The 27,716-nt window shown below is 47.4% G+C and overlaps 1 protein-coding gene and 1 non-coding gene across 4 annotated transcripts; one reads left to right on the forward strand and one right to left on the reverse strand.

Annotated features, from left to right (window-relative positions):
• Positions 1-1,528: 1,528 nt before the first annotated feature.
• On the reverse strand, positions 1,529-1,600 carry TRNAE-UUC (transfer RNA glutamic acid (anticodon UUC)). The gene has a single exon. It is a non-coding gene; the product is annotated as a tRNA-Glu (tRNA).
• Positions 1,601-2,130: 530 nt separating this feature from the next.
• Positions 2,131-26,158, forward strand: LOC128346920 (uncharacterized). 3 transcript variants are annotated; one of them, XM_053300701.1, is made up of 21 exons: positions 2,131-2,217; positions 4,155-4,213; positions 5,590-5,682; positions 6,500-6,627; positions 7,748-7,894; positions 10,636-10,719; positions 10,825-10,992; positions 11,722-11,818; positions 11,947-12,170; positions 12,674-12,827; positions 13,518-13,729; positions 14,815-14,932; positions 17,298-17,503; positions 18,590-18,707; positions 19,242-19,411; positions 20,984-21,057; positions 21,437-21,564; positions 22,316-22,505; positions 23,572-23,710; positions 24,847-24,943; positions 25,971-26,158. In XM_053300701.1, the coding sequence occupies exons 3-21, from the start codon at positions 5,601-5,603 to the stop codon at positions 26,060-26,062; spliced, it is 2,628 nt and encodes an 875-aa protein (XP_053156676.1). In that variant the 5' UTR covers positions 2,131-2,217; positions 4,155-4,213; positions 5,590-5,600; the 3' UTR covers positions 26,063-26,158. The 3 variants fall into 3 exon arrangements, with proteins under 3 accessions (XP_053156676.1, XP_053156674.1, XP_053156675.1); XM_053300699.1 differs by lacking the exon at positions 2,131-2,217 and adding an exon at positions 2,227-2,369 and having other exon boundaries at positions 5,569-5,682; XM_053300700.1 differs by lacking the exon at positions 2,131-2,217 and adding an exon at positions 2,227-2,369.
• The last annotated feature ends 1,558 nt before the right edge of the window (positions 26,159-27,716 follow it).

The raw sequence follows: 27,716 nt of genomic DNA on the forward strand, positions 1-27,716 counted from the left end.
GCCCAAGTTCCTCAGCTGAAGAGTTGCAAACCCAAACCCTCATAATTAAAGCCAAAAGCAGACCATCAGTGATGTCGTTGCCAGTTCAGAAGTGCAGGCGTTCTCCATGACAGCCGCCCTGCCCACCCCACTAGCCAGAGAAGCCGAGCAGTAGCGGCGCTCCATCCCTGCGCGTTCCCCCCCCCCCACTACACCCCGCCGGCAGACCATGAGCCACGCCCCCAATTTCTCCTCACGTGCTTTGCTGCTTTCCCTCTCCCAATCCAAGCAGCTCTTCCCTCCCTCCCTCTCTCCCCCCCCCTCCCGCCCTTCCTTCAATCAATCCAGTCTGGTTAGGGTTCACCCAGCCCGAGAATACATAAAGGAAACACCCCCTGCAGAAGATAACGGGCTACAGAATCTTCCAAATTCTATCACCAACGAAAATATTCCGTATACTATCCCCAGATTGCATTCCATTACCAGTCAGGAATCAGAAAGGACAGCTCAGTGAGGATATGGCTTGCAAGGAAGCCTGAGCTCCCGTGGCACGTCTTTTTAAATCAGCAATCCACCCCAGAATCTCTTCTCCTCTTCGCTGAATAGGAACCTATCAAGTTTGGAGGCTATGCAGCCTCAGGGCCAGACCAAGCTTTTCAGCAGGTGAATTAAAACCTGCACCTTCCCCCCGCCCGCTCCACTGCCCCAATTCTTATTGAAGGCTGACAGCATAGCAATAGCACATGCAGTGACCCCAAGTTGACCAGGGTGCCGTTTTCACATCTGAATAATGTTGAATGTCTGTCACTTCCTTCGCTTTGCCAATGTGGCTGTGGCGATCAGACACATTGGCATCAGCCAATGATCATCTCAGCCAGCGGAGAGCAGAAGACCCTTTGATTGGGTTCCCCGCCGCAATGCAAGGGATAAAGGCCCCCGGGTGAGCGGCTAAGCTTCTGCAAACCTCTCCAAAGCGGCGGCTCTCTCTCCGAGCTAAAATTTAGTCGCCAATAGCACTGAAAATTTGATAGTCTGTGAGATTGCTTGCTTCTGTGTTCGGGCCATCCTTGGGACAATACTAACCTCGGTAAATTGTTAAATTGCTCTGTGAACTCTTTTTGTTATAAAGTGGAATGATAATGATAATGTCCATGCTACTAGAAATTAGTTAATTTTCAAGGTGCCACAGGACCCTTGTTGCTACTTTCGTGGCAACACACGAACAAGGATATATACTTTACTGCTGTTGTTTAATATTGTGAGCTGCTTTGGGGACTGTAATAAATAAGCAGGATACAAATCTGATAAATGAACAAACAAATGTTTTGTGGAATGCTGTTCAGAATTGTCAGTTCAAGTTGATTTGGACGCAGATCTCACTTATGGAGAATTTCAGCATGAGTGGCTTGCCTGAATTAAAACTGCATATGGCATTTGTCTAAAAATATATTAGAGACAAAAAGAGAGTGTTTTTCTCTCCTTCAAACACGCAGACAAAACTGATCTTAATATCCTAATTAATGGTTTAATTTGAAACAAAAATAGGTCTTTCCCATACCGGGAGTCGAACCCGGGCCGCCTGGGTGAAAACCAGGAATCCTAACCGCTAGACCATATGGGAGAAACGCGCTGCTGTATTTTTTTCTGCGAGAGTCAATACCAAACTTGAAAAGGACAGCTTGTGCCCGCCATCTCCTGGAATGAAATGAAACTGCATCATTTAAAAAGTTTATTCCCATTCATTGGGAAACATCCTCTGGATTCTAGAACTTTTTAGTCCCGAATTTTAGATTGTGAGCCCTTTTGGGACAGGATACTATTTGCTCTTTCCTTTTGGTATGTAAGGGGCTTTGCGAATTTTTTCTGTTTAAAAGCGGTCTATATATATTCTAAATCACCACCACCACCATCATGCTCGGAAGTCCCCTGTATTTCACTGGGTACTTTCAAGGGTCATGTGTGTGGTGGTGGTGTGATCATGTTACCCCCTCATGTTCCGTGGGAGACGCTGAGATTAGCTTTCGATTCTTCGCGTGCAGATCCCCCCCTATAACGCAAGTTTATTAAAAAGTAAGTCCCACGGAATCCAGTGGGACTTTCTTAGGATTCTCACCTTGGAGTCTTAGGACTGCAACTTTAATTTATCTCCAGATTTCCTCCGCTTCATCATTAAAGACCAGAGAGGCAATTCGATGATGACGCTAATTGCTCGCACCTGGAACACACCACGTGGTTGAGGTATTTAAAAGGAGGCCCGGTGGCTCTTAAGCATTAAGCTTTTTCCTGGGTTGTTTTTGTGTAGAGGAGCTGGCTTGGGTCCCGAGACGGTTTCTCAAGAAGTATCTGGCCCATTTATCTCCCAGCAAAATGGGGTGGTTTCTTGTATTTAGGTGAGTTGGGGGTGGGAAGGAATGGTTGTTGCTGTCTGTAGTCTGCCTGTCCTCCCCCCCCCCATCCCTTGTGCCCATTTGGGGATTGGAGAGTTGATTTTGCAGCGAAAAACTGAGTTGCTCAAAGCTTTCTGTAGGGAAAGGGAGGGGTTTCTATGGGAAAAGGGCTTCTCTAATAGAGAGACAAGGTTTGAGTGGAAAGTAGGGGAGAGACAATTGTCTTGCTCCTTCCAAGGTGGGAGTTATGTGTAGTAATGGTCCAAAGGTGACCCACACATCTCTATGTACACCCATGGGCCCAGTATCTTAGCCTTATTAGAATGGTCTAGGTATAGTACAGATATATTCAGTGTCTCTGCTGGCTAGCCTTGAGTCTAGCCCCTTTCTGTAATTCTCCTTGGCTTGGGGTATTCTCAGTTTGGCTACTCTTATGCTGCTCAAAGCTTCCCTCCTGGCTAGACTTCTCTGGCTAGACCAGGAGAGGAAAGGGTGGATAGGATGGTGTGTGCTATTTGGGCTAATGGACAACCTTTTTGTGTTAGCTTAGCTAAGACCTACTACTCAAAGATCCTATCACTCCTCCTGTATTTCTGAGTTGCTGATAACTGAGGCATACTTCTGCCTGAAGGGCAGCAAACTCTAAACATGTGACTGTTCTCTGAGAACCCTTTGCCTTAAAGGATCCCACCCCTATATTTCTGTATGAGTCGCTGCTGGCTGGGGGAGTGATTTGTGCAGAGATGCAATAGGTAGCCTTGTTGGATGGCAGCTCAGGACCCGCCAAGGGTTTATTGTTGTCGATCTCCAAGACCACCCTTGTGCCCATAACCTGTGGAGGTGGAACAGTGCACTTCACCCAGATAGGAAGAAGGTGTGTGTGAAAAACCCTCTGAAGGCCTTGCTGAGGGTTCTCTGGGACCAGGTGGCAGCCCTATGCAGATGGAGGCATTTGGCTCTCTCAGGAACACACACCCCATTTCCTGCTTGGTGGTTTCAGGGTTACTGAAACTCTGTAGTGCCCTCTTATCCAGACAGGATCTGCTTAGGCCCTCTGTGTCTTCTTCAGCAGGGCTTGTTGTGTTAGGAAGAACAAGCAGCTGTTACTCTGCTTGGAAGTCCTGTTGCTTTCCAGTGGGGGCTGTCCACTGGGTTTGGATCATGATGCCTCCCCTCTACTTGAGGGGCGTGGGATAGGATCTTGATTTATATATATATCTTGGACTGCCTCTTATCATAGATCTCAAAGTGGCTAGCACTTTGAACACACAGGTGTAAAACAGTAGTAAACACAGACAACCTAAAAAGCATAAACTAAAACCTGGCAGTGGTCATAGGTGGCCATAAACAGCCACCTAGTAGTCTCCTCGGTGACCAAAATGTTGCCTGTAGAGAAACCTTTTAATGGTCAACAAAAGGCCAGGAGAGGGGGGAGGGAGCAGACCTTCCCGGAAAGGGGTTTCCACAACTTGAGGGCAATTGCTGAGAAGTCCCTGCCTGGCTACATTCTAGAACAGGGCTGGGCACACTCAGTCCTCTCCAGATGTTGTTGAACTAGAACTACAATTCCCAACAACATCTGGAAGGCTGAGTTTGCCCAGCCCTGTTCTAGAAGTATCTCCACACAGTGTGTGGCCCCCTCCTGCCACAGAAGGTCTTAAAGGGTAGGCAGAACTACTTGAAAGCAAAATGTATTTGAGCTCAGCATCTTCTGGAGTAGCTCAGGGTGGTCTGGTGCTTGGACTTGTTGCTTGTGTTGCTTGGACTTGTTGCTTGTGTTTCCTTCAGGCTCTTTCTTGTTGGTCTTTTGGCCCCTCGAGCGTGGCTTCAAGCTGTTCCTGCAACAGGTAAACTATATGGTTGTGTAAATGCAACCCCTCAACTTTAACAAGTGTGTATGTACATGAAATATTAAGCTCTTACTTGGGGATGGGCAACCTGAAGCTTTCCAGTTGTTGGACTACGGCTCCCATCATCCCCAGCTGCAATTGCTGGAGAGCCTAGGAACATAGGAAGCTGCCATATACTGAGTCAGACCCTGGGTCCATCTAGCTCAGTATTGTCTACACAGACTGGCAGCAGCTTCTCCAGCATTGCAGGCAGGAGTCTCTCTGAGCCTTGCATTCAGGAATGCCAGGGAGGGAATTTGGAACCTCGGATGCTCTTCCTAGAGTGGTCCCATCCCCTAAGGGGAATACTTTGCCCTGTTGATGCAGATAGTCTCCCATTCAAATGCAAACCAGGGTGGACCATGCTTCGCAAAGAGGACAACTCATGCTTGCAGCCTCAAGATCAGATCTCTGCCTCAGGTAGCCTATCCCCAAATCAGAGCTTAACACTACTTATGGGCACATACAACCTATCCCTGCATTCTACCAACACTGGGGGAGAAGTTCAGTCTCTGGAACTGCACAGCTTTGGCCTTCCACCTATCATTGGCCTACAGCTCCCAGCCACAGTGGTCAATAGTTGGGGATGGTGGGAGATGTGCAGCCCTACTCCAGAGTCTAAACAAACCCAGTGAATGTATTGGCTGGTGGGGAAGTCTGAATAATGCTGGCCACTTTGACCAAAGGGCTTGATGACCAAGTACGTGGTCCATCTAGAGGAAGGTGGATGCACTGATCATAGAGTTATGCTAGGCAGGAGTTAACCTGGCCAAAATAAGGAGCCCAAACATCAGGAGTGCCTGCTGCTGCTATTAAAATGTCTTGGAGAGCCCCTGCCTAGGAGGAGGTATGTAGACAGCTTAGCAACTCACTGGCTGGGCAATATCCTTTGTGGTCCAGGCGATTGTGTTCAAATATCTTGGGAGCTTCTTTGGGCAGCATGGGGCATAAACATGGTTGTGCTTACACTTACAGTGCAAATGATGTTTTCACACAACTCCTAATGCCCTTGACTGGCATAACAATGGGAAGTAGCATCCTGGCCAACTCTTGGCAACTGAATGATCTAGTCAGCATAGGGAGGTTTGTCCACTTCTGAACTGACTTGTGTATTTGCACCTCTTTCTATATGTTAGGTGGTTCTAAAAGGTATGGGGTTATGTGGGGGTGGGAAGGTGAGAAATTGGGAATTGAACTGGGGCTTGGAGGTCTACTGCACATCACTGATGGACCTCTGGCCTTGGGGTAGAACCTACGCAATTTGAGAACTTGGCTCTCTCACTGGCTTGAGGCTGGCTTGAAGCCCAGTTCAGTGATTCTCTCTTTCCTACCAGATCAAGTTAAGATGGAATGTCTAGGTAGCTTTGCCCGACTCATATTGAAACCAAGCTATTTCCATAACAAGTATGTCGGCTTTGCAGCTATTGGTGAGTCTTGATCTGTTTCCCACTTTTGGTATAGACTAGAGTAGTATAATGTACAAGGCAAGAGCTTTTCACTGGGTGTGATCCAGAGTCTGGATTCCAGATGAAGTTACTCATGAGTCACTTGCATTGACATAGGATTTTTGTCTTGTTTGGATCCTGCCCTATGTGTCAAAATGGAGGAATCAATGGATGCCCCAAATGTGCCTTAATATTCTTCCAATTATGAACAGCAGAATTGGTTCACCTGATTTTCATTAATCTCCTAACTGAAGCACTAGTGGGCAGTGGTGGCACCAGAAGAAAATTGGTGGGTAGATGGGCCAAAGTGCATTTATGGGTGGGGGAGCTGTGTCCAACAAATGACTTATTTATTTGATTTATATACTGCCCTTCCAAAGGTGGTTTACACTAAAATAAATAAAATATAACAATTAAAATTATAACAAGATTAAACAAATTAAGACTTGTGACACAAATGGGGGCAGTAGGGGGGGTGCTTGCCTCATGCCTAGCTCCGTAGCTGTCCTTGCTAGTGGGCATCCTTGGCACAGGTTGCAGAACTACTTCAATGCAAAATGTCTCTTGCTGCCACCATTCATGCTACGTGGCCAAATTCTGAGGCTGGTGCCAGAGACGGTGAGTGTGAAGCACTCGCTGGGGCCTCCTGCTGGGGCCTCCTGCTAGGGCTGTTACCTTTGTGGTCACATTCCTCAGCCGCTCACAGGAACTAAACTTCTCCCCACAATGCTGATGTTCTAGACTTGGGCAGGACTCCAAAGCAACTCTTCCTAAACTGCCTACATCTTTATCCTTCCAGATAAGTATGGCAGGTCCTGGCTTATTGATGAGGTCCTAGCTACACAATGTGGCTACACGGTTGTCCAGGATGTCTGGGGAAACCTTGAGCTCCATGTCTCCCTGATTGGCTGCTATGCTCAGATGGTGGTATGTAAGACAGGTGTATACTGTGAAAGAGATGTCTGGACTGTGTGCAGCTGCCTTAATATCAGTGGTGGCTCTCCAAGGCCTCCCTGTTCCCATTTGCAGAGCAAGATCTCTCTCCTTGCTGGAGTAATACTTCCTGCGTGTGAAGCACCTGCTTTATTGCTGAGCCTCTTGCCTGTAAGAGTCCTGGTTCTGGATGCCTCTTATTGGGAGAAACTAGGTTGAGTTTCTGGCTACTCAACTTCCTTAGCCTATTGCAGACCTATATGCCTAGCTACCTTGAGGTGCACAAGTTACCACATCGGCTGGATAGAAATAGCGGAAGTCAGCTCTCAGTTGCAAGAAACCGTGCATTTAACTTGAATGAACCTTCTCTTCCACAAAACCTGAAACTGCACCCACAAATAAAATGCAGATTGCATGCATGTTTGATTTTCAGGGATGATAATACTACATGCAGAAGGATCAAAGGCCCTGGTATTGAATGAAAGAGAGAGAAGTGTGCTCCCATGTAGTAGAACTAGCACTTAAACGTCTTTACAACAAAGTTGTATGGCAAATCTTGGACTAGAAGTCTGTAGCCACAGAACTGGCTAGCTCAATATTAACAGCCCTCATTGTTAACCTGGGAATCCTAAGGGGACAGCATTCTAGTTGCTGACAAAATTGTGCTTCTGTGCAAAACCCCCCCCCCAATAAGTAGCCCTGTATCCATTTTTATACCCATCAAAACTACTTGCTGTCGCAATCCCTTTAAACTTTGTTCCTTACTTACTGATGACTCCAAACATTATTCCTTTAGGTCCTTAAATTCTGAACCCTACCTCTTGGGACAGGATCCCAGTCTTTGACCTACCCCTATAGGGTAGGGTCAAATACTGTTGCCATCTCTAAGGCAACATGAAACCTTAATCCCAGACAAATGACTTCCTTTCCTGCATAGACATCGCACTTCAGACATTCTAATAGCTTGTCCCCTGAGCAGCTGGAATACTGAGGTTGCATCCCAACTTGGCCAATTGCTGTTGGGAGGGCTTCACCACCATCACTTAAATGTTATGGAATGAAGTCTGTGATCTAACTAGACTGATCCTTTTTCTTCCTGCCATTCCATACTCAGGATGACCAGCACTTCACTCTGACCATACAAATAACGGCAGCAACAAATCCAGCGATGCGTGATGCTGCTACATTCAGAGTCCCAGTGAGCTGTTCATATGGCCCATGGCAGCCACGGGAAGTTGTCTGTGAGGCAAATTACATGGAGGTAAGTTCAGGGGGAGGCCAAATAGCAGCCCTAAAATGCTGAAGGGGATTGCTGGCAAGTGCGATAGCAGCCTGGCTTGGAAATAGCAAGGTTTAACTTGCTGGGTTATAGATCAGGGAAGGCAACCTGGGTTCTCCAGCTGTTGCCTATGACTCCCAGATCAACCCCAATGATTTATTTTGACTGGGCATGATGGGAGTTGTAGTTCATCCACAACTGGAGAGCTCTTCAATACTGTCGACCACACGAATGCAGAAGAGAAATTGCATGCGTTCTAGCACTGCAGGACCTCTGACTTCTCTTGGTTTGTCTTTAGTATATTACAGAGCCAGGATGATACAGTGGTTAGCATGTCTCCATTGGACTAAGGAGATCTGAGTTCAAATCCTGCTCTGCTATGAGTCACTGGATGGCTTCAGGCCAGTTGCATGCACTCGTCCTAACCCACCTCACAAGATTGTTGTGGAGTTGTGAAGAACTGTGAGAGCTGCCCGGGGCTGCTTGTAACAAGGGTGGGGCGCAAACAAAATACTAAGTGGGTAAAGCCTTGTATAAAAATTCTATTTCCGAAAGCCAGGCTGTGACAGGGATGGCAAATAGATTCTGCTGCTGTGTCATACAGAATCTGTGCCAAAAACCAGATTTGGCAACTTGCATAAGTCAGACAAAGCTATAATTCTACTGCCTTCCTTGCAGTGTTGCACAATCCTGGCTGTTAGTCATGGGAAAAGGCAAGGACACTGAACTTCACTCAACATCCTGTTTCTGGAGAGCTTGGCAGGCTTTGTCCTCCACATACATTCAAGCATATCTCTCTAGTCTTCATGACTAGAAACTTCACTTCTTAATAATGAAAGTTAAGATTCTCAGAGGTACCACAGTTCTGCATTCAATACCATGTTCTCTCCTGCAGAAATGCACCATATGGATGTACTTGAATTGCTTGAGGAAGGGGCCCAGCCTGCTTTAGGTACTACTCAAAAGGCTGGCCCGGCTGCAAGCGGTCTTATATTGGCTTAAACTTACTAGCTGTCCCCAAGGGTTAGGTTCACTAACTTTGGTGGATGATTTCTGTTCCACTTGGAAGAGAAATATACATGACACCCTGGGTAAGTATGGCCTTTCGGAGCAATATATATAATTGTTAAATTATGATCAGGCAAAAAAAAAAATCATTACACAGATGGTAAGAGACATAGAAAAGCAGAGTGATCTTAGCCTGATTGCTTCCAGATATAATTATATTAGCTTTTCAAATTACTCGAGACCAGCTGCGTACCTTACACATTTTCCTACACCCAGGCTGAGAAGGGTCTTCTCTCAAGCCTGTTTTAATGTCCTCCCTTCTGCTGTTTTGGAGGGCAGATTTCAAGGGATCCCCTTGGAGGAACATTTGTGCCCATGTGGAGCTGCTGAGGTGGAAACATTAACACGTACTTTAATTGCCCTTTATATGATATTGCCCATTCCATTCAGATTACCCCCTATCAAAAGAAACATTTGGACTGGTCTGAGGAACATTTTATAGTTTTTTAAGGAGATAAGCATGAGGAAGTTACTCATAGGATTGCTTGTTTTTGTTTGGAGGCATGTAAAATAAGCTGTCTGCAACCTGGCTTTTAAATTTTTTCTTATGTTATTGCATTCTTTGCTGTAGTATCTATTTGGTCGACCATAAATAAATGAATTCAATCAAAAGGCTATAGGGAAGCTATGATCTGGCTAAATTCTGGAGGAGTAGATTGGCCCCATAACCTAAGCACTAGTCCGAGGTGTAGCCAGTGCCCTTGTTAAGCTTTGCATCAGCTCTGGACCTTTCAATTAGGCTTCCAGAACTTGGAGTGCTGTACTGAATAGTTGGAGCAGAACTGAAGATGCTTGACTCGTGATGGGGAAAGTGCAGCTTAAACCAGGAGTGTGTATGTGCATTTCAAATTAGACAACTTTGCTTAATTATGAGAAGCAATAACAGGTGTCCAGCCTAGAGGCTGAATTGTTGACCAAACTCCTTCAAAAGGCAGCAAGGACTCATCTCTTCTAGCAGAGAAGCCTCTTTCAGAGCTGAGCCACCAAAGTTGGATCACTTTTCTAAGTGGGAGGAAGATCACCCTTAAACTAGAATGTGGGGTTCTGTTTGGAGTTGCCCAGTTTCCCGATAATATATGAGCCTGGACTAAATGACTTTAGAACAGGTCTTCACATCAATGTGTGGTCCACCAAGCCAAATGCAGGGATTGCTAGCTATGCAGAGTGGCCTGCCAGGTACCCAATAACATCACCCCTCATTCCTGTCCATGCATTCTTGGGTGGCAAAAACAGGAGGTTTATTGAGATTGTGGTCAGCTATTATATGTGGCCTTCTAGTTTGGGTTGCAAGTTACTGAAGAGGTCTAGGTTTATAAACCTCACTCCACCTCTAAAACCTCATGGCTCAACGCAATTGTTTTTAGAATTCTCAACTGAATGAGGACTCCTGAATCCAGGGGAAAGAACAGGAGAAGGCAGGGTGGAGTGTAGCATGTTCAGTGGTGACTATTGGTGCAAAAGCTCTGTCTGTGAATTGAGGGTATATACTTCAAAAGATGGCACTTAACCAGTCTTTCCTTTCCTAGTAACTATCCTGAAAGCAAACTAGTCCAGATGCATGTGGTCGACTGGCAACCCTAATGTCAAGGAAAGTAGGGGGGTGGGGCAACTTGCCTGTACAGAGTCCATCAAATATGTCATGTTTCCTCCTCCAGGTCTCTGTGAGAAGGAATGTACCACCCATCCCAGATGGCTTCCTTCAAGACCAACCTGAAGACTGGGTAGCTGCCTTCCCTGAGGTATCTCTCTCCCCCTCCTGCCGCCCTGGTTTGGGCTACTCCTTGGGTGAGAGAACACCTGAATCTGGAGTTCTCATCCCCCTCCCCCATCTCAACCCCCTGCAGGTCCAGGAAGGAGCACCCTCCATCTGGCAAATCGTCTTCCACATGGACACTGGGAAAAAGGCCATGCTGGTTGCAGAAGCTCACACTGCTGGTTACGGGATCAACACAACAGACACAAGGATTGTGTTGAGGGCTTCCTACAATGCAACGGAGGCACAAATGGTAGAGGTGGGTGTTTCTTGGGTTGGAGGATGATGGGCTAGTCTTTCAAACATGGATGGGCAAAAGGTTGTGGAGAAATCCTCTGAGATTCTTCTGGGGGAGAGCCCTGGAATAGTCTACCTCTGCTAGGGGGGAATCTTGTTTCCAGCCCTGAAGTATAACACATGTTTGGATATGCTGCCCAAGTAACTATTCCTTCTAGTTCATATACTTACTACAGCAGTTATTCCCTCTTGTGTGAGAAGGGATGCCTCAAAGTTGGTACCTGTGACCCACAGTTTGCTGCCTGTACTTGGATAAGCATTTGCTGGTTTATAGTGGCAGCATTAAGAAGCATCAGCTGCATTATCTATGGATTAGTCCTCTTGCTGCATCATCCCATCTTCAGCAGGTCAGAATTGGCTTGGATGACCAGAGACAACGTGATCACTTCAGCTAGGAAGCGTCTAGTTTTGTCATGGACAAAGTAAGTCTGAAACTCATGGGCGGCCGACCCTGGCAGCATTCAGCTGATAAAGCCCGGTCTCCTACCATTGCACTTCTAGCTGTTAACCGTCTGAGCATTCCATTCCGCACACTCTGAGCTATGAGCTGGGATATGTAGAATCCTAAACTTATTAGGAGACAGAGTTCAAGATGTGGTGTGAGATGCCACACTCCATGCTTTGCCAAGTCTAGGAATCTGCTGCAGCCTCTTTGGTTGAGCCATTGAGGAGTGTCTTGCTGCTTTTTCAGGTTCATGGAGTCCCCTTCTCTGCTGTGAGATCCAGCACTTACTACAAGCAGCGCTGGATGCTCCTGATGGTAGACACAGCTGTGGCTTGTCCAGTAGGTGGGTAAATGGTGTAACTCCAATCTCTGAATGCTCTTATGTTCACAAGGCTATTGGATGAAGCACTGCATGCCTGGGCTCCCCTCTCTGTGGCTAGAAGACTGAGCTGTGATCTCCTTTGCCCATAGATGGAGTCAGCTACACAAAGGAAACCATCACCTGGACTATCCCAAAAGACATCTCTCCCCTCATGTCTGGAGTAAGCAATATCAAAGAGCTGCATGTGAAGATGGGTGTTGACCTGCACAAACTGCCTGAACAAGACATAGCCAGTCGAGGGTACTTGGTGGCCAGTGACAAGGATGCCATCACAGTCAAGCTCCCCATTGGTGCAGTGGGTGGTAACTATAAAGTGAGTATAGCAGATGCAGTTCTTGAGTATCTAAGGCTCTAGGACAGGCATCCCCAAACTGCGGCCCTCCAGATGTTGCTGAACTACAACTTCCAGCATACCCAGCCACAAAAAATTGTGTCTAGGGATGCTGGGAGTTGTAGTTCAGCAACATCTGGAGGGCCGCAGTTTGGGGATGCCTGCTCTAGGATAAGGTGTTCTCGAATGGGGTGCAACCCCACAGTGTGGAAGGGGAGATGGATGACCATGAATTACTTCATTTGTCATGTGACAAATGGTGGTGGTATCCAAAATGGCAGCATTGAGATGGCCGAAGCAGAATGAAAGGCTTCTAAAATTGATGCACATCTAGAACTAACTTAAATCCTGTGTGCCCTTCAGAGTCCTTGATCCTATGTGGAGGGTTCATTGGCAACTAGGGTGGGATGTTGGGCGCCTCCCACCCATACATTGGTGCTAATATTGGGCTTCCTTAACCAAAGACGAAGCATTTGATCTTTCAGAGCGATGTGGTGGCTGGACAGCTAGGTGTTGTCTACAAAATCAGACCGTTTGTAGAGCATCTGTGGGAAGATGACAAGAGAGGCATTACAAAGCACACCATCCTGAAGGAGATCAGCACCCCTCTGCAGCTTGTTCCAATCAAGGTCATAGATGGTGAGTCTTGAACAAAGCTCCTGTGCTCTCAAGTTGGGAGCTGCCCAACAGCTAACTTCTGGTGTGTAATAAGGAGAAGCCTGAGATCCTGGCAAGCACAACAGCCCAGATGGACAAGGCTACCAGGAAGGATGGGCTTTCATCAAGGGGATAATGGTCTGGCTTACTAGGATCAAGAAAAGACTTGGCAGAGAACTTTTTGAAGATGGATTTATAGGGGGACACTGCGTAGTATAGACTGGCATTTCCCAGCTGGACTGCCATGCTATTTAGGAGAGTTGGCGCTAAAAGCCGGGAGTTCAGACTGCCTGACAGAAGCTGTCTTGCCCCATAATACACCAGGAAGGATGCATCCCTCATGATGCACAGGGGAGTAAGCCACCTCTAAAGTAGAGAGCGTGAACTCCCTGCTCTGGAAGCAGACTCAAAATAACACTTTAAAACTTGCACGATGGCTTTGCCACTGCAAAACTCTGTTGGGAGGGACAGTGTTTCACGACCAAAGTTCATGTTCCATGACCAAAGGCTGGGGAACACTAGTGCAGATGCAAAGGGGGTTTGATGGCAGAGCAGGAGAAGGAAGCTGCTGAGGAAGGCTACAAGTCAAGTCTAGGAACCCAAGTGTAATGAAGCAAACTGGCCCATAATGTTCCCCTTCATCCAAAAAAAGCCCTCATCTTCTCCATGCAGCCACCAATGTTCCACTCCAGCTCTTCAATACAACAGTTGGGAACTTCTTACCAGATGTAGAGTTGACCAGTGTCACCGTGAATGACATGGGACCTTTGTCACTGCCCGAGGCTATTGAGCAGTGCTGTGCAATCCATGGAATTGAACATCCAAATGGTAGCAAGGACTACGTACTGCAGTTCCCTTTTGATACACCTGGAGTCAAGAAGGAGGCAAGTCCTGCCCTTAACCTAGCTTGGAGGAGGGTGGGGTGGGGGTGTCTGGGTGGGCAGTGGCAAGAACAGAATTGTATCTCTGTATTTTGGCCAAGAGAATGTCTTGTTCATATTGTGTTTGGTATCTAAACGTTATGTTCAAGAGAAATTGCACAAAGTCTAATGTGCAAGATTGGAGGCTGCAAACTCAAAATGTAGTACCTCTTTAGTCGCTTTAGATCCTAGTGTCTTAACTCAAGCAGCATAATCTAAATACTACTGCTGTAATGCTCCCAGAGTAACTTCACCATTCAACCTTAATTCATTGAAGTGAGCCAACAAACATGGCATGATAGCTCTGGAAAGAGCTCACCTGGGACTCAGATTATCTCCTAACCAATCAAGGAGAAAATGGGAATTCTCAGCAACTTGCATCTCCACTCCAAAAACTGCCTCTAACAAATAGTTGTTGGGCAAGGTCTATAGGAGCATCGGGGTGAATTGTCATGCCTGCTGGAACTCTGAGCTTTCTCCGTGAGAGTTCCTCCAGTGCCTTTGCCTTGTAAGCCTTCTAACAAAGGGCATGTGAATATTTCCGGAGGAGTGAAAGCATGGCCACTTCCTCTGGAGTACAGGCAACAAGCCACCCTACTGAGGCAAGGACCAGTGTGTGCCATGATATCCTAAAGTAAAGCCATGTTGCATGTAAACTGCTCTGAACCACTTCACGAAGGGCGGCATATAAATGGAATAGAATCCAGCGGCATGTGAAAGTCACAGTTGCCTGTGGCCTGATCCACCCAGCTGAATATGACCTTTAAGCAGAGTGATGTGTAGTCTCCCCCTGGAGGCTGGATGAACCTCCTCGGTGGCTTGCTTGGGACTGCCAAAAGTGGGCACAGCAGAGTATCTTGTAGGCCACACTTCAGGGTTTCTGGGTCACAAACACCATGGGTTCTCCCTGGGGTGGGGTGAGGCATCCAGCTGAACTGCCAGAACACAAAGTCCATAGAGGACATCTTCCTTGAGGGCTGATCACCTCTGGATGATGGGGGCATCCTGACACTTGGTTGGATAACCAGCCTTTTGCCTTCTCTTCACAGTATGTAGTGGATGGTGTCAGAAATTATACTGCGAACATCACACTGCACTTTACGGTGATTCCCCAGGCGAAGAATTTTGAGGTTCCAGTCACTGTGACGGCCTTGGTGAGGGATGCAGGTGAGAGCTGGGAATTGCACTTCCAACACTCCATGGCAGACAGACGGAGGCAAGGGGCAGAAATAGCAAGAGGAAGTTTAGATATTGGGATAATCCATAGTGATGCAGCTGTGGCTCAAAACACTCCAGAAATGGATCATTTTAATTACTACTTAATGGCCAGGGGTACTTGCTACTAAGCTGCCAATGTTACCTACGAATTTCTTTACAACCCATTCAGCCAGCATCGGTTACTTATGTCTCCAAAGACAACTAGTTAGTTATGACTTGGTTAGTCCCCTTCTGAGCAGAGGCACCTTTCTTTTAAAGTGGCGATTCTCTTTATTGAGCAGAGGGACAACAACTGGCCCTATCCAGCCCCAGCACAGCATCCCTCCAGTGACTGTTGCTGGTGTCTGTCTCTAGGCTTCTTTTTAGATTGTGAGCTCTTTGGGGGCAGGGAACCATTTTATTCTTATTTCTCTATGTAAACTGCTTGAACTTTGGTTAAAAAGCAATATAAAAATATTCATCTTCATATTAACTGAAATTTGGAAGGAGGTTTTAAAATGGTCACTACTGGGCAGTGTGAGATAGCAAGTTCTACAGTTCTCCTGGCTTAACCTACCTAAAAAGGATGAGAATGAGGGTGGAAACACCATGTCCTGGAGCCTGAGCTCTTCCAGTGGAAAGGTGTGGTACAAAAGTAATGGAGAGGCCTCTGAATAGGGATGTGCAAAACACTTTGAACTTGAAACAGGAAGTTTCAAGTGTTCCAAGCTTTAAAAAAACACTCCCTTAAAAAAATAATAAAGGTTCTGATGTGAGCTTGAGACAAATGACTCTGTTTCAAGCACCATTTTGGATGGCTGTTTTTCTGGGTAGGGCTGGTCTACCAAATGGGACGGTAGACCAGCCCTCTGCTCTGGACTTGGCACATCAACATCCACCCACCCCAGAGGACCAGTAAACCTGGTCTACCCGCCAGCTCCATTCAGTAGACCAGCTCTACCCAGAAAAAAGTCCTCCAGAATGGCACTCGAAACACTTCTATTTTCAGCTAAACAGCCGGCATGGCTGCTGTTCTAAAAAAAAAAAAAAAGTTTCAAGCACTTCATACTTCATTCCATGCTGGAAACAAAATGCAAAATCCATTCCATGAACACCCCTCGCTTTGAATTGCAACTGGTCTGGCATCTTTATATTGCAACAGAGATGAGATCATGGCTCCGGGATAGACCACACACTTTGCATGCAGAAGGTCCCAGACTGAATCATTGGGGGAGCCTCAGGAAAGGCTGGGTAAGGCCCAGCAAACCCTGGAGAGCTGCAGTTGGCATAAGTAACACTGGGCTGGATGGCTCGGTTGTAGAAGGCCGCTTAATCCCTTCACATGTCACTAAATCAGGTGAAATCTACTCTAGGGAAGAAATAGAAGGGCTTGAAGAAAAGGCTAGGCAGGCAGCCTCTAGGAGGCTGCTGTTGTGCAGTAGGCAGAGGCACATTTGCCCCTGGACTTCTGAGCCACAGTCCAGGGCCTCCACAAACCCCAGGGGCCCCCAAACCCTCTCCTTAGTCTGTCCCGGGTGTGTGGTTGCTGTGCCACATCTCCACGCAGTGGCAGAATGTGACTATGCCCTGTGCTGGGTGGCCGAGCATGACCTCTGCTTTAGAGACAGAGCGGGGAGTGGGGGAAGAAATATGTGGCACGGGAGTATGTTGAATTGTCTGTTGGAATGTGTCTGCTAATGCATCGCTGCATAAATATGCCTGTCTTATGTTCATTCTTGTTCATTTTCTGTTTGCGCCCTCGAGAACCCATGTGTTAAAAATACTGCATGTGTCATGGGTGTGTGTGTGTGTGTGTGTGTGTGTGGTGACCCAAATCACGGTGGGGGGGGGGCCCTCCAAAGGCCTTTAGGTCCAGGCTCCAAAACTACTTAGGTGCACCTCTGGCAGTAGAGCAGGAATTTCTGACACTTGTGCAACCTGTGGGTCTGTTGAGACCCTGCACTAACATGGCAGGTAGACACTCCAGGTGCTTTGACAGTCCAGAGCAGGGTACAGGAAGTGGAACAAAGCCATGCAAGGCCTGTCCAGATGAGCAGTGTTGCCCACTGATTCCTGTCCAGCTAGGACCCATGCAAAGCTGTACCTTGGCCCATGTGTGCTACAAAGATGTGGTAGTAGCAATGGGCCCCTAAACAAACAAGGTGGAGCCTCTTTAGCACTAGCCTTGTGCTGACATGACTACTGTTGAGCCTGCCTAGTCCTGCTTCCTACCACTCTTTTGTGGGGAAGCCCCAGGTAAGCAGTGGGGTGTGTGTGTGAAAGAGGAATGGTGTGAACAGGCCAGGCTCCCGCTCTCTCTCCTTTCCTCCTACAGTGCTGCCCCAAGCTGTAGGGTCCTGTGACGACCAAGCTCTTTACTTGGTGGTAAAGCGTGGCAATGTGGACCAGGACTGGCTCCCCTATGTGGAGGACACTCAGTTGACCCAGGACATGGTGCAGAGACTCGGCTATAGCTGGCAAGACAACGGAACCCACCTGGCCCTGAGGGTGCCCAGCCAGGCTGCCCATGTGGCCTATGAGGTAAGAGGAGCTTCAAGAGGCTTGGATGGGAACTGCCACTGAAAGAAGCACAAAATGTGCCACAGGCTGGGTAGGGATGGTGGTTCACTCCTTCTCCCCACCGCCCATGTGCTTCTGCTCTTGGATAACGCTTCTTCCTCTGGCTCCTGTCTGTGCACAGCAGTGGCTGCGGTGCAGGCAATCTAAACACACTTTTGGTACACACCATGATGCCTCTTCTGAGACTAGCTCTCTCCTGTGGTGGTAAACTGGAGAACCAAAAGAAAAAGGTACCAAACGCTTCTGAAACTGCACTACCTGACTGTGACATTTCTAGTTGAAATGTTCCTGAAACCTTCAAAGAACAGGCTCTCACCCCTGGCTGAGTTTGGGAGTAGTGGGGGCAGACCTGAATTCTCCATACTAATGGATGCAATCTAGGGCTTAGTTTTGAGCATCCTGGCCAAATCCCTGGATAACTTAAGTGTGGTCTTTGGCTTGGCAGCATGCGGATGCTTCTAGGCGCATATTGCATAGAAAACAATTTCAGCCCACCTAAAATGGAATTTGGGGGCATTGAGATGCCATCTGCTACCAGGAGCTTGCTGCTTCAACTGGTCTAAGCATTGACAAATGCCCAACTCTGCCAGTAGCTGATGTATTGGCCGTGGGTCATTCTCACCCTTTCCATCACCTCCTCAGTAAAACATGTGAGCTAAAAAGTGCTTGATGCCTCTCTTTCCTCCCACGCTTCGTGGACAAGATGGTGCATAACCCTAAGCTGATGTTCAGACACCCACTCCATGCCTCTGAGTAGCTCTAGAGTGACAATCTGGAGCAATTCCACCCAGGTTTTTTGTTTGCACAGAAACGAGGCCTCATCTGGCAGCAATGAGAGATTCTGGTGGGCCTCACTCCAAAAACTGGTTGTTGCCAAGGTGGTTCAATAAAAGTCACACTCTTCTGGCTTTTCCTGGGCTCCTGAAGAAGCTTGCACCTAGGCTCCTTCATCTTGGGCTGAGAGGAGTTGGATACGTAGGCTTAGCCAGCCCCAGTGCAGCAAGCTTTCTAAACCTGACCCACTATCCTGGTGGTCTCTGCCTGTAGGAAATCCATTCTTCTGGAGTTGTGGCTACCTTCCGGTTGCAGCTGAAGGAGCCTCGTACGCAAGCTGAGATGATAGACTTTGCCATTTCCTGCACCTTCTCGCCTAAAGAACTTATTGGTAACTCCCTTAAACTTTTTTGGGTGAAAAGGTTTGTGGAAACTACTTCCCACCTGGCACGTACATCAACACACTATCCCAAGTCCAATAGAGCATCGGCTTTCAGCTTCAGATTTGGGGACCCCCTTGAACCCAGCCTGCAATATGGGGGACCTGCACTTGACACATGCTCGATTTCTTGCTACGTATTCTTGGTGTGTTTCAATAGCCATTTCCTCTTCCCAAGCAGCTCCTGTTGTGTGGTGAATAGTGGGGCGGGGGACCCATATTAGTTGCCAGAGTTGTTGGCCAAACCAAGTCATGGCGTCAAGAGAACCCTGAGAGCTGACAGGGTGAAGCTATATTGCATATGCCTAGAGAAGGCCGCTGTCCATTCTCCCAACACAATAAAACTGCAGCGGTGCCACTGATGCTGACCCCCACCCTCTGGGATAAACTCCCTAACTGGAGGTGGCTGCCCTAGCAAAGGCAGACTCTTCCCTTCTCTGGCCATGCCCATTCTTGAGCACTTGGAGTGAATGGCTTCTCTTTCAGATTGCCAGCCGAATGGAACAATGATGATCTCTGCCATGAAGCTAGTTGGCATCCCTGACTTGGAACCCTCCCGTCTAATGCTGAGAGACAGACGCTGCAGGCCTGCTTCAGTGACGGAGGCAGGAGCAACCTTCCTCTTCAATGTGAGCGCATGTGGGACAACTCGGAAGGTGAGGACAGCCACATCTCTTTTGGGCGGTGGGGGGGTATAAAAGGCTTCTTGGCCTGAAATGGATGGTCCTTGCCATATTGGGTAGGTGATACATTCAGACCCTTGATGATGCCTTGGGCTTAAATCTTGCCTACTGGAGCTGCATGGCAAGACAGGAGGGAAATAAGGTTTATCTACTCATATGTACACTGCTCTGGACATGTCAATACTTGCAACAACCCTGTGAAATAGGTTGGGTAGAGATAGAAGTGACTGGCCCGGAGTTGCCCAGTGTTTCCTGACTGAGGATTTGAACTTGGGTCTCGCTCGTCCACCTAATGGCACAGCACGGAAGCAACCTGCCTAGAGAGCAGGAGGCTGTTGGTTCGAATCCCCACTGGTGTGTTGCCCAGAATATGGGGAACTCCTATATCAGGCAGCAGTGATATAGGAAGGTGCTGAAAGGCATCATCTCACACTGAGTGGGAGAAGGCAATGGTAAACCACTCCTGTACTCTACCAAGAAAACTACATGGTTCTGTGCCTGCCAGGAGTCAACATACTTGATGGCACTATCTTCCCTTTCCTCGCAAGTCCAGCACTCTAACCACTATACTGCACTGTCTCTGAAGTGAGATCTAGTGCCACACACTTCCAGGAGAAACTACAGCAGCTACTGCTACTTAGACCACTTTTCAAAAAAAAAGTTCTCAGAATTGATTTACATATAAAAGGAAGATTGTTCCCTGTCCCCAAGGCAGACACTAGTAGCAACAGCCACATCTTCAGATATTATGTTTGGGGTTGAAGAGCCCCTTCATCTCATCCACAGACATAGCATGCACTGCAGATTAACAACTGGTACCAGGTGTAGAACTTGGCATCTTGAGTGCCACATCAACTTGAGTTGGTAGTTGTTAAGGCTGCAGAAGGTACTCAAGGGGATGTGGGTAACAACCTATTGTGAAACCTCAAATTTGGGTATCTGAGTGTAGCTTCCTGTAGCTGGGAATGGTGCCTCATTACCCTGCATAGTTTGTGTGTACAGTTTACAGTCAACTGCTACAACAGCCCATTCAATGGTGCCAGTAAAAAGGGAATAGTTGCTACTAGTGGCAGCCCCCTGCAGGTCAAAGTTGAAGGAAGTATTGTAAAGGCCACAAATGGAAAACAATTCCACAGAAGCCCGGGAACAAGAAGGCTATATATAAATATCACTCTAGCTTCCTGTGTGAGACACCTAGGAGGATTGCTGTGAAATGTGCTCATTGGGTGGGAGCACTAGAGGCTTAGTTATCTCTTGGCTGGTTGTGCCATAGAGTTGGTGTTGACTCCTGGTGACCACACAGCCTTGTGGTTGTCTCTGGTAGAATACAGGAGGGGTTTACCATTGCCATCTCCTCCCATGCAGTGTGAGATGATGCCTTTCAGCACCTTCCTATATCACTGCTGCCCAATATAGGTGTTTCCCATATTCTGGGAAACACACCAGTGGGGATTCGAACCGGCAACCTCTTGCTACCTAGGCAAGTTACTTCCCCACTGTGCCATTAGATTGCTGCATATCTAACCTGATATAATCCACTTGTAGTTTGAGAATGCCACCATGACATATGAAAACGAAGTCCTGTATTTCCTCACAGGCCAAACGGCACCAGTTTATCGGTAAGTACTTACAACTTAAGTGCAGGGGAAATGAAGGCTAAAGCGATGCTAGGAGGGTGGTCCAAGCTAGATGTCCATTAGGTCTTGAGTTGCTGTAACATCATGTTGAGTGCAAATCTGGGACAATGATACAATGCCCAGCTGAAACAGGTGTGGTGCTCTAGGGTGTCTGCCATAATTATGGGGAGAACCCACCCAGGTTTTTGACACTAGCTGCACCTTTCCTTCAAACATGGCCAACTACAGCATTTTTGACTCCATGTAGCTTTTACAGTCTTCCCTGCCCCGTTCTGGAAAGGTGGGCTACACCTAAACTGTTCTTGGGTGGGATGGGGTGAGAGTATAGCCTCTTCTCACTAGTCGCTTCCCTATCTTCAAGGTTGAAATGTGCTTGCCAGTACTTCATCGGTGATGCTCTGTTGCTCCAGTACAGCCCTAGAGAAGCCCCTTCGCCAAGTGTCCTGCCTGGAGTTGGGCTGCTGGCCCTTGCCCTTAAAGTGGCTAGAGGTAATCCACTCCTCCAAAAAGAGGAAGCATGGGGCCATCAGGGATCCGTAACCATCGGAGGGGGGAACAACCTGTTGCTAGGGTGGCCCAAGCATGTCTAGATCATGTGAACCTTGCATGGGGTGGGTGGCTCTCAACAGCCTCTTGGCTGCCCACTTGCAGTGCTTTCTGGAACTTGCAAGTAACGCTATAAAACAGTCATGAGCTGAAGATCTGGGCATGAATTGTCCCACTTTTCAAGTTACGTAAGTCTTGAGGGCTCCATAAGTCAGACTCCAGGCTAATGCAAGTTGCATGTAATGGGCTAATGCCACTTGGCTAGTGTCCTCCTAAATCCATGAATGCGGCCGTGGGTGGGGATGGGGGCTTTCTAGAGCAGCCAAGAATGTCTCTACTTGAGCAATTGACTTAAAGGCAGCTCCTTAACGTTCACTAGCAGCCTGCTCAGATTTGGCACATTGACTAGCAATGCCAAAAGGTTATGGGCAGAAGCTCTTCCCCAGTTCTGTGTCCATCTTAAGTGGAGATGCAAGAGCTGAACCCAGATCAAGTGCATTCTTTACCACTCTGTGTTTCTGTGAGACCACTCTAACTCCAGGATCTAGGTTCAGTTCTCAGACTGGTGTCTAGGTTAACCTTGCTCTTAGTCTTGTGTGGACAAAAACCTTGTGGAGAGACATGTGCATGCCCTGCTGGAACTAACTGGACTGAGGCAGTGCATCCCAAATAACAAATGCTGCTTCCTCTCCAGACAACTCCTACAGGGACTTCTACCAGGACACAGAGTACCCAGTGATGCGCTACCTGAGAGACCCTCTCCACTTGCAGGTAGAGCTCCTTCACAGCCAGGACCCACAACTGGAACTATTCCTGGAAGACTGCTGGGCCACAGCCTCACCTGACAGGAACAGTTCCCCACAGTGGAACATAGTGACTGACAGGTAATGCTCCATTGGCACCTACTTTATATGAAGGTGGGGGTGATGTTACCATGTCCAACTAAAAGGCCCATGCTGTGAGTGAGGAGGATACCGGTGGGGCCCAAATAGAATGCAGCTGAGGGCACGCCCAGGGCTGGAGACAGTAGTGTTACTTACCTGTAACTGTAGCTCTCATCGTGGTCCATTCACACTTGGGTTGTCTGCACATGTGCAGACCACACCCTGGAACAGGGGCATAGCTAGGGGAGAGGGGGCACAAGTTCACCCCTCACAATGAGGGAAAATAGGGGAGGAGTGGAACTGGGCGGGGGGTCTCAGGAGCTGGGGGCCCAGATTCTTTGAACCCATCTGCTCAGTTATAGCTACACCCCTGCCCTGGAACCTTCCAGAGCTGTATTTACGATCACAACAGAGAAACTTCTGTAGAAGCATGGGACTGAGTGTAGAGGATATAGAAATCCTGTGCTCTGTACCCTATACTCTAATGCACATGAGCACATTACTGTGAAGATGCACATACTATATATGTGATACTGTGAAGTATGTGGGCCATTATTGTGTCTTCCCAGCTTTCAGAGTCCTACTAAGTGGTGAAGGGTGCAGGGTAGAGTTGCAATACGTTGCATAGCTCATTGGGCTCATTCTCACCCCTGCCTTGACGACTAGAAGTGAAATAAGTTGGCCAAACAGGCAGCTGTGGTGGCCCATTAGGAGTGCCTCCATTGGGACTGATGGAAGTTGTGCTAGCAAGCATTCAAGTTCCAGATCTTAGGAAGACGTTGGGTAGATTCAAACTAGTTTTGTTTGAATCCAAGCATAGTCTGTCTGGCTGCACCAAAGCCTGTTGGGACCGAGAAGTAACGGCACCTCTCCCTTGGAAAAGCTGAAAGTCTAGCAGACTCGGATCTGAATGGACTAATTTACGTTGTCAAGAGTTCTACGTTGCAGGGTCTGGATTTTAGCAATGTGTGTGTGCTGTCAGTGATGTGTTTGCCCATAATGTACACAGTCCAAACGAACTGGATGGTGTGAGCTAGTTTGCATGATTTCTTGAACTTTCCTTAAGCTGCGAGAACACGGAGGACTCCCATCAAACCATCTTCTACAGTGTTCCGCGCGGCTCTGTCATGTTTCCAACACACTTGAAGAGGTTTGAAGTGAAAATGTTCACATTCATGGTGAATGGCCAAGCTCTGCAGGGACAGGTAAGGAGGCTCTCTGTCCAAAACATTGTCTAGTGAAATGCAGGAAGCTGCCATATACTGAGTCAGACCCTTGGTCCATCTAGCTCAGTCTTGTCTACACAGACTGGCAGCGGCTTCTCCAAGGTGGCAGGCAGGAATCTCTCTCAGCCCTATCTTGGAGAAGCCAGGGAGAGAACTTGAAACCTAGATGCTCTTCCCAGAGCGACTCTATCCCCTGAGGGGAATCTCTTACAGTGCTCACACATCAAGTCTCCCATTCATATGCAACCAGGGTGGACCCTGCTTAGCTAAGGGGACAAGTCATGGTTGCTGCCACAAGACCAGCTCTCCTAGTGCTATTCTTGGTCCCTGTGATAGGATAGTGCACGGAACCAGCACCTGCTAGTTCGAAGGTGTGGGTGCTCTTACTCCTCCTGCTGTTTCTCCTGCCGGCACTCTCTCTTAAATGGTCTGGCAGGGCAGCAGTGAACCTCCTTGCTGCCCTGGTGCCACTTTGGACCAGAAGTGGCTAGTGCGCATGCACATGTGCACTGGCCACTTCCGGTCCAAAGTGGCACCAGGGCAGCAAGGAGGTTCACTGCTGCCCTGCCAGACCATCTTAAGACAGCGTTGGCAGGGGAAACATGGCTGGAGGGGTAAGAGCACCTCCCCATCCTTAAAGATACCCCCTTCAAACAGGTTCAGAGACCTGTAAAAGGGCTTCCAAAACCAGTTTGCACACATCCCTAGTAGTCTACCCTCACCCATAAGCTTTGTTCTCCTCCCATATCTCCTAAAAGGGAATCGTTGGCTTGATTTTTTTTCACTTGAGCAAAATAAAGCCAGTAAAGAAGAATTTTGGACTCTCTTGCCATAAAGCAAAAAGTCTAACATGGCTTTGACCGCAGCCTCCTCTCTTCCCCTCCCCTTTTTGACACTTTGCTCAGCATCCAGTCACGTGAGTACTGGGACTTGAATGCTCATTCACTAGTGTAATTTCAGCTGGTCCCAGTCTGGCTAGTTCTCTCCCCAACCTGCCTGCCCACCTCCCCAGTCCAGTGCAGTGAACTCTGTTGCTGCCAAGAGCTTGGGTGCTGAAGAGTTAGTGTAATTCTTGACTCAAAACTACTTGTGATACAAGAAACTCCTGTCTTCAGATCTACTTCCACTGCAGTGTAGTCATCTGTGATGCCAGCTACCCAGCATCTGATGCCCTCTGTGCCAGGCATTGCATCCCTAGAAGGCAGAGAGTAGGTAAGTGTCTTAACTGGTATTTCCTGAGCAAATGTAAAACACTACTGTGCTTCTCCCACCCAGCCCAGTCTCTGGAGAAACCTGCTCCAAGTATTCAGGCCTCAGAGCATTTTGAAGATACCTGGTTCAATTCTTGGACAGCATGCTGTCTCCAGCAAAAAACCTTTGGCCATGTTATGAATAGGAGTTGATCAAACATGAGGCTTCTGCCCAGTTGGGAGGAGGAACTGTTCAGTCTAGGGGAATGCATCTCCATTCCTGTAATCTGTGCAATTGCCTAACTTAATGTACAGCTTTGTGCTCCTTACTATATTGCTTTCTTAGAACAGGCTAATGCCATTCTCTGAAATGGTGCCAAAAATGTGGCTAGTACCAACCATGTATATCTAACTGGTTCATAAGAACTAGACATGCAATTCTTGGGCAATTGTAGGACCATGGCTAAAATAGAAATGGGCTGTTTCCTATGTCACATGGAATGCACAATACCAGAGAGTCCAAGAAACTCTTAAAGATAAGGGCATCACTTAATTAAAACACCAAAAGATGAATCGAGATCTGCATCTTGAAGGAATGGTAGCCTGGCAATTACCGTAGAAGGCCATATGCTTAGGGATCAGGCAACATTGGAATCTGCTGTGGGAATACTACTACTGGTCTCAGTGGACACTTTGTGTATACACAGACACACATGTGCTAGCTGGAAAATTTCCATACAGATGTGGGCTGTGTGAGACTTCCCTCCCACTTTGGGTTGCCCAGAAGTTGAAGATTGACTACCAAGGGTGTTGGTAGATGAGGTGCTGAATGACTGAGTGCAACCCTTGCCCCTTCACCCATGGTGCATAACCAGGATTATTTGAAAGAATAAAATTCCCAGTTTCATCAGGATGGCAAAAGAGGACTCTCACACTGAAAATGGGTGGCTGTTGTAGAGTGAGGCTATGCCAATGTTTCAGGCTAGAGCCCTCTGGCTTGCTTCCAACTACAAAGGTGTGACCATGTGTGCTGCTCTTTCTTTTACTAGGTCGTAGTATTGATCACACCAGTGATCTCCATGGTTATGTCTCATCGGGAGCAATTGTGATGGGAAGGAGAAACCACACCAAAACCTCTTAAATCAAGTGGACTACCAGAGTGGTACCAATCTGCTGAAATGGTGGTGTGCTCACTGGCTGTTCTTGCTGTACATATAATAAAGGCTTGGAACAGGGATATTCAGACCTTTTGATCTTTCTTCTGTGCTTAAGGGAAGGATAAGCAGAGGACAGAAGCCTGAGACAGGACAGGCAAAAATCCAAATGAAACTGGGAGAGCATGCCACCTTTGCCAGTAAGGCAATTTGCCCAGTCTAGAGTGAAGAAACAGAGAAGGTCAAACAGACCTTGCAAGAAGTTGCCCTTTAGAGGGCTCTAAAGCAGAGGTCAGAAGGCACTACGGAAAGAAAGCAACTGCAGCTCTGGGTCTAATGTGACAAATAGCCACAGATATACGTACCTGCCTATCACCTTTAAATAGCACAGCAGGGAAATGCTTGACTAGCAAGCAGAAGGTTGACAGTTTGAATCCCCACCAGTATGTTCCCTAGAGACTATGGGGAAACTCCTATACTGGGCAGCAGTGATACAGGAAGATGCTGAAAGGCATCATCTCATACTGCACGGGAGGAGGCAATGGTAAACACCTCCTATATTGACACTGACTCAACGGCACTTTACTTTAATCCTCTGGTGCAGGGATGGAAAAAAATGTGAGGACTGACCACCCCCCAGCCTGCACAGCTGCCTGACGAACACAGCAATTCTTACACTGGCAGCAACTGAGGCCCTCATTATATAGAAAATGGTTCCATTAACACAGGTTCTCTTGGACTGCAATTCCCTGTGAATATTGAGTTTGCATAGTGTTTGAGCCAGTGTATTGGTTTTAAAGAGAAAGAGCACAAGCTGAAGGCTGCTGAACATTCACTGTAGATCCCTCATGGTCATTGCTCCACAAAGTTGGTACTGACACTGAAATGCCCATGTGCCTTTTCTTTCACTTGAAAAGACTTAGTGCTGAGCTCTGTATACCATGAACAAGTTGTATAGATGTTAGTATTGCACAGCATAGATCTAAAATGGATTAGGCTTCTTCCTACAAAGATTTAATGAGGCCAACCCTGTTCCAGTGACCCTCTTGAGGGCACTATCTGAGTTCTCAGTGTAGTAAACTAAGTACAGGGTGCAGCTAAGGTTTAGCAAATCCTAACTTCAAAAACACTGAATGACCAGGGGTGGAGGATCACTGTCCTAGTCTAACCTATTGACCAGGTATAATATATCTTATGGCACTCCTATTCTACAGAAGAATAACACACCATATATTCTATACTGTTAGCTTTATTAGAAACAAACTTGCTACCTCCCATGATCAAATTGATCAGCAAGAGGGTGCTGATATGGATTGAGCACTTTTGTATGATACAGGGAGGTAGGTTCAGTTTCAGCTCGTTACAAAAGCAACTATCCTACTGCATTAGCAGTTCAGCCTTGAGCTGTACCTAGATGTGTCTACAACATGTAGGCCACAACAAGCCTGGTCCTAATAGTTAGAGGAAAGTAGGTATTGTAGGGCTCGAGCTTAAGGATTACAAGCAGAGGGTAAGATACAGAGCATTCAACCTGAGGCACCAAGCTATCTCCAGTTGGCCCTCCTTCACAGCTTCAAACTCACAAAAAGCCAGAATTTTGGGAGCAAATGCAGAGCTGTTTGTTAGCAGTGCTTTAAACCT

Source organism: Hemicordylus capensis, chromosome 2 (genome assembly GCF_027244095.1).
Source record: "Hemicordylus capensis ecotype Gifberg chromosome 2, rHemCap1.1.pri, whole genome shotgun sequence".
In the NCBI taxonomy this organism is placed as follows: domain Eukaryota; kingdom Metazoa; phylum Chordata; class Lepidosauria; order Squamata; family Cordylidae; genus Hemicordylus; species Hemicordylus capensis.

Excerpts from the sequence above, each read along its gene's own strand:
- LOC128346920 (XM_053300699.1), top strand. The coding sequence starts at position 2,347 with ATGGGGTGGTTTCTTGTATTTAG. Across the intron at positions 10,720-10,824 it reads GGGTAGCTGCCTTCCCTGAG|GTCCAGGAAGGAGCACCCTC; the intron begins GTATCTCTCTCC and ends AACCCCCTGCAG. Across the intron at positions 10,993-11,721 it reads CGGAGGCACAAATGGTAGAG|GTTCATGGAGTCCCCTTCTC; the intron begins GTGGGTGTTTCT and ends CTGCTTTTTCAG.